This window comes from Limulus polyphemus, unplaced genomic scaffold, assembly GCF_000517525.1.
Source record: "Limulus polyphemus unplaced genomic scaffold, Limulus_polyphemus-2.1.2 Scaffold383, whole genome shotgun sequence".
In the NCBI taxonomy this organism is placed as follows: Eukaryota; Metazoa; Arthropoda; class Merostomata; order Xiphosura; family Limulidae; genus Limulus; species Limulus polyphemus.
Genome location: NW_013665993.1, coordinates 88,413 through 94,806, shown reverse-complemented (window position 1 = coordinate 94,806; position 6,394 = coordinate 88,413). Strand labels below are relative to the sequence as shown.

The window sequence follows — 6,394 nt, the reverse complement described above, 5'->3', positions numbered from 1 at the left end:
AAACCATTTAACTTCAGTGAATTCACATCGGACATTAGTACTTTTACGAAAACATTACCTAACTTTATCGGTAGAAAAAATGGCGAAGAATAGAGAGCTAACTAGCTCCCTATTAAGTGAAGTGTACCTACGTCAACTCGAAATTAACTCCCTCATCGTGAACTATCGATAAGGAAGTTTCAGACTAGAAAGAAGACTTTATATTGCTTGTACATTTTTAAAACTTTTGTATATATATCATTGCTTGTAATAACTGTTATTGTAAATTGTATTATTGTTTGTGTATTACAATATATATATTTATATTAAAAGAAAAAGAAAACTGTGTGTATCAATCTTGTTGGCAAATATCATAATTGGATATATACATATCCCCATTTATTTAACTACTATATTTAACTTATCACTTAGCTTGGTTTCAGTCCGTTCAAAATTGTAACACATAACATTATAAACGTGATATTAACACCAGATACCTCTTATTATATAGTCACCTAATCCTAAACAAATTAGTTTTCACTGTATCACTCACTGCCAGACACAAATGTTACAGACGTAGATGTAATACTCTACCTCACGTCGGTTCTATAGCTTCCGTAAAGGGCTCCAAATCATTCTACTTCACCAAAACACTTGGATCTCAAATGGATTTAGCTATTATATAACTTGTTAATTTTGTGGGCACCTTCACTTCGGAGAGACATCTCGAATGCTTGAAGAAGGTACTCGTGAACCTGTATGAAGCGTATTAACCATGATCCATGTCAAACCCGTGGGTCTCCACTTAAATGCACAACTGATCATGACAAAGGTGTTGCTATGAGATATGCACCTAAGACCAGAGCGAAGAGGGAAAGGACTGAAGAATAATTAATTTTTAATTTTCAATCCTATTTACATTAATGAGCGTTTCAATTTCTTTTAAACATGTTTCTCGATTTATTTTACAGACACGTTTCCTCCACTTTTATTTTATTCTATTTGTGTATTGATATCATTAAATGTTCTTCACCGTTTTACAAGTCTTAGAAACTTTCAGTTATTCAAAATTTTTTGATATCCTCGTAACACTAGTTTCTATATAACTTAATTATCTTTTACCTAGCCCGAGTAGGCTACACATACTCTTATGCATAAAATAACATTTGTGTAGTTTTATGTGCTTGTTTGATGGATTTCGCGCGGAGCTGCTTAAAGATTATTTGTGCTAGCCGTCCTTAATTTTTAAAAGATAAACAAGAGGGAAGACAGCTAGTCTACAACACCACCCGCCCGCCAATTTTTGAGCTACTCTTGTCAGATCGAAAAAGATGTTGACCGTTACACACTACGCACCCATGATCTCAGTGTGCAGAACGCGATTTTTTCATTTATTTAATAGGATTGGGATAACTGGATCAAAATCAGTTATCAGTTTCGTAGTCCGTCACGCTAACTACTGGGTCGCGCGTGGTCTATAAAGCTATTTATTTATTTATGTTTTCTGCATACAAGTAAGAAATACAAGTATGCATTTTCTTTATATATATGTATATATTGATTAATTCATTCTCAATAATTATGACAACATTTAATAATAAAAATTAATTATAGCCATTAGTTTTTGGTTTTTTTTCCTGCTAGCATTAGCGTATTTTGTGTAGCCTTATTCTAAGAGCCTGGTGGTTTTTCTCGTGCGATGTATCACATTTATAACAGTTTAAGTACTTACCGAAGGAAACAGTTAGATTAGAATGCTTGACAAAGAGTGATAGGTCACCTAATAAGTTTTTTTTAAGCTTTGGTGATATTATTCCGCTTATTTTTTTCTTCTGTATCTAAGCCTATGTTTACTGCATATCCAATATAGTTACTTACGTCGTTCCCTATTTCCATATTAAATGTCATGTTATTACTTTAATACTCCTTAACTAACATTCATGTATTCCGAACATTTCATTGCCATTCGTTTGTTTGTTTTGTTTGTTTTAATTATTCACAAAGCTACACAAGGGCTATCTGTGCTCTGCCCACCACGGGTATCGAAACCCGGTTTCTAGCGTTGTAAGTCCGCAGACATACCACTGTGCCACTGGGGGGCTCATATGTATATATGTCACTCTCGAAACTCACTACTGTAAATAAAAGTTACGGTCACACGCAATTAGTGAAGAATAAGCAAACTTTTTAATGTAAATGAACAAATTTGTTATTTGTATTTTAACTTTAAATTATTTTTAAATGCATAGATGAATAATCAAACTTTAATGTAACATTCTTCTCCACTTAGAGTTAAAAAGAGAATTATAAAAACAGTAGCTCTCAAAGTTTTTTTGTTTTTTTGAAGCTATCTTTCAATAGAATACTAGTTACAAAGTGTGTAAATGTATATTTCCTGGCTAAGACAAAGATAAAATGATTTAATTTAAACACTTTTTTTTTCTGTTATCGAAATGAAAAAAATACTGTAAGATAAGTTGAAAATCAACTTGAAAGCTAGATGAGAGTAGTCTTACATTGTCTGTTTGATATTTTTATATTTTATATAACGAGAGAAGAGTGGTGGTTTCACTAAAACGTTATGATGATCTAGTTTATTTACTGGTGAATAAGAATTATTAGATTATGTCACATTTTTATACTCATTATCAGTTAATGTCACATTTTTATACTCATTATTAGTTTATGTCACATTTTTATACTCATTATCAGTTAATGTCACATTTTTATACTCGTTATCAGTTAATGTCACATTTTTATACTCATTATCAGTTTATGTCACATTTTTATAATCGTTATCAGTTTATGTCACATTTTTATACTCGTTATCAGTTAATGTCATTCGGGAAGAATTGTGGTGCAACTTATATATACATTTCCTTAATAGTGTTTATTGTAGACTTATTATAACAATTTTACATTACTTCTAGCGTATTGATAGGTAGATAAATATACAAAGATACAGAGAGAGGGAAGGATGGACGGTTGTATAAACAGATTACTTGTATTTCTTGACCTTAATGTTTTTATCTCAAAAATCTTCCAAATATTTGATCATTTATTCTATACTTTGTATAGTAGCCACCCTCGCTTAAAGTATTTTCACACAGTAGTCTGTAAGTTAATGTATATTAATACGAACAGAAGCAAACAACTACTGATAATTATTCTTTACTACATTTTTCTTATTACATTTAGTGTCGAAAAAGTCTTGATCTCGTGTAGAATACTTGGTTTTATACGAGACCTTCCTTTTTGTTCTTTACATGTGTTGTAACCAGCAAGGATATTTATTAAAATATAATCGAAAATCGTTTTCAGATTTCTTTTTTAAGTTATGAAACAGTTTATAGTAAATAAGTTAAAATATTTTAAAACGTAAAATAGTGTATTGTTCTTCAATCTGATATCCACAGTTTTAACATCATATATTTTTCTAAACATACAACCTATTTCTGAAGGAAGTAATGTTACAATGCTGTTGAAACAAAATATGGAATCTGATCTTCGAAAAGAGGCTAAACTTTATAAGAACACAATCCTCGGGATGATATGAAGTTTACAAACGGAATCAATAACATTTGTGGTTCTGATCTGTTAACCCTTAAGTTACCGATTTGTTTTCATGCCGTTCACTAATGGTGAGGACAACGTATTATATCGTACTGAGTCATTTTATTATTTTACCTGTTACAACACTTAGCGTAAAGAACAGACAAACAATTGGGTGAAAAATTTTCATTTTCTATGTAAAATATCCAGGATGATGAAGTAGTAATTAGTGGGATTAATTGTTACACTGATGGCAGCAGTTTAGCTGATAAATAATTTAGAAAACTGTGTTTAAAAAGACGACGAGTTAGCGTTATTCTAGGATTAAGTAGATAAAACATGTTTTATTGCGTGTGCAAAATCTGTTTTTATGAATCAAGTTTCAGCCAAAACCTGTAAGTTCTTGAGAACTGTAATACGAAGAAGAATCATTAGCTGATTAACATAAAGAAAAATATAAACAGATGAGTTGCTTTCACATGGATGAATTTTAGTTACGTGTAGTGAAATGACGGTGAAATTATATTAGAAGTCTTTTCATTGAAAATACAAGTTTATTAAAAAATATATTGTTTAGATAATTTAACTACATTGTTAATTTCAAATTGATAAAGTGTATTAACAAATTATGAAGAGCATGATGGAAGCTGGCCATCTATATGAAACTAATGATTCTCTTCTTTTCTTTAGGAGAAAAACCTTACAAGTGCAACTGGGAAGGCTGTGAATGGCGGTTTGCTCGATCAGACGAGCTTACCCGTCACTATCGTAAGCACACAGGCTCCAAACCTTTCAAATGTATCCACTGCGAACGGTGCTTTTCTCGCTCAGACCACTTAGCGCTTCATTTGAAGAAACACCCAATAGCCGAGTCTTTCTAAAATAGACTTAGATGACGTACTACAGCGTCACTCTCTTGATCATGTGAATTAGAAGAAGAGCTGGACACTATTCCTGTTACTAGAACGAAGTGAAAACATTCAGACGTGACCAAAAATAGCTGTCTTCGGAAAACAACATCGTTAGGAAATCTGTTTCACATCTTTCATAATAACTTTTATTTATTGTTATTCTATATTTTGGCAAAGAAATAATATAGTTAGAAATATGATGTTAAATAAGGAACCGAAATGTTAAAAGTAGAAGTTTAAAAAGAAATAACGCAAAAATACAACCATCATAATGTGCTCTGCAAATTATAGTGTCAAATCCTATCTTATTTCGTCGACAAAATAAGCGAAACCAATAGCTAACTATTATTAAAAAAAAATTAAATATTTGTGAAACCAATAGAACTTCAGATATTACATTACATTTTTAGTTCTGAGTTAAATAGCTTTTTAACATGTTAATGTGATAAGCATTCTCTTAACGTCTGAAATTTTCCACGTAATTAAACTTGTCAAAATGGTTGTAGATCACTCTGAGACCACTTCGTTACGATCGTACTATGTTTGCACCTCGTCTTCCCTTCTTATGTTTATCTACTTTATTTAGTTTGTACTTATTCCGATCAGGAATTGACTAATACTAATGTAAACATAACAATTGTTGTTTATTACTGGCAATCAATTACACATAGATGTAAAAATTGGTTTTGTTTCTTACTGGCAGCATATTACTTTCATCATTTGCCTCTTTCGGTTTATTCGTTCTCTCTCACATATCCCGGTTCTTTTTCTTCGAACTCTTTCTTTCGTATTCCTTTACCAAACCCACGCTGAACAGCTTCATATCTTCTTGACCTTCATCTGTTTCCTGTTTGGATTATAAAATTTCATGATAATAGAGGGTCTTGTAATCTTCATACTGGCTGAACAAAAAACTAGGTTGCTCCCTCCAGTAATTTTAAATCATTTTAAGATGCTGTAGTCCTCTAATCCCTCTGAGATTAACCAAATTTTAGCTGAGAAACTTCTCTCAACTCCCACCGATGTTCCTTACACCTAATTTCATAATAAAAATGCTAATAAGTAATTTTTAAAGTGTTTTTGTCTAGAGATAATTATTTCTGTAAAGGTATAATAAAATTGACATCTGTTGTTTGGTTTTAGAGACTGAATATCATGTATGAAAATGCAGTTAAATCAATTTCTTTCACTGATTGTAAAAAATAATAGGTTCTTAAAAAGAAGGTAATAAACTAAAAAGTTTTTTATTCCGTAGAATGTAATAAGAAACAGTTACTTTCATAGAATGTAATAATTAAAAACAGCCATTTATAAGAATGTATGTTTTTGCACATATTACAATAGAATACATGTTTGACTTTCTGATCAAATGCAGTGGAGCTACTGTATATTAATAGGCAAGTTGTTATAAAAACTATAAAGTTTTACCTATTCAGATATTTCCGGTCATTAAGTCGAACGACATCAGACGGCTAGTGCGACATTGACGATATTTATGGGTTGGACAAGAAAATAGAAGCACCAAATGGGAGCGACTTAACAATGCATGATTCCACTTCTGGCTGCCAGAACTGCTTAACTTCTTTATAGTGGGTCATCTGTAAGTTTCTGAAAGGTATGCTGAGGAATTAGGTTTCATTCCTCGAGGACATTTGATAAGATACTCACCATGATATGGTCCTCTGTTAAATACAAGAAGTCACATTTCTATCCCATGATATTTGACAACTAATGTGGAATAGAGTTTATATGTAGTTGAATACTAAAAATCATCTATATAAGAGGTCATTGGAATGACAAATAAATCAGTCAGCTGAGGATCTCAAATATCCCATGATATTTGACAACTAATGTGGAATAGAGTTTATATGTAGTTGAATACTAAAAATCATCTATATAAGAGGTCATTGGAATGACAAATAAATCAGTCAGCTGAGGATCTCGTCCATTTG

At 31.5% G+C, this 6,394-nt stretch overlaps 1 protein-coding gene across 1 annotated transcript in view; it reads left to right on the top strand.

Moving 5' to 3' along the window:
- The window catches only part of LOC106457865 (Krueppel-like factor 6), a 93,142-nt gene extending 87,044 nt beyond the window's left edge, over nt 1-6,098 (top strand). The window contains exon 3 of the mRNA XM_013917315.2: nt 4,222-6,098. Within this exon, the coding sequence (XP_013772769.2) occupies nt 4,222-4,412 (191 nt within the window). The 3' untranslated portion in view covers nt 4,413-6,098. The remainder of the gene's footprint in view (nt 1-4,221) is intronic.
- Nucleotides 6,099-6,394: the final 296 nt, after the last annotated feature.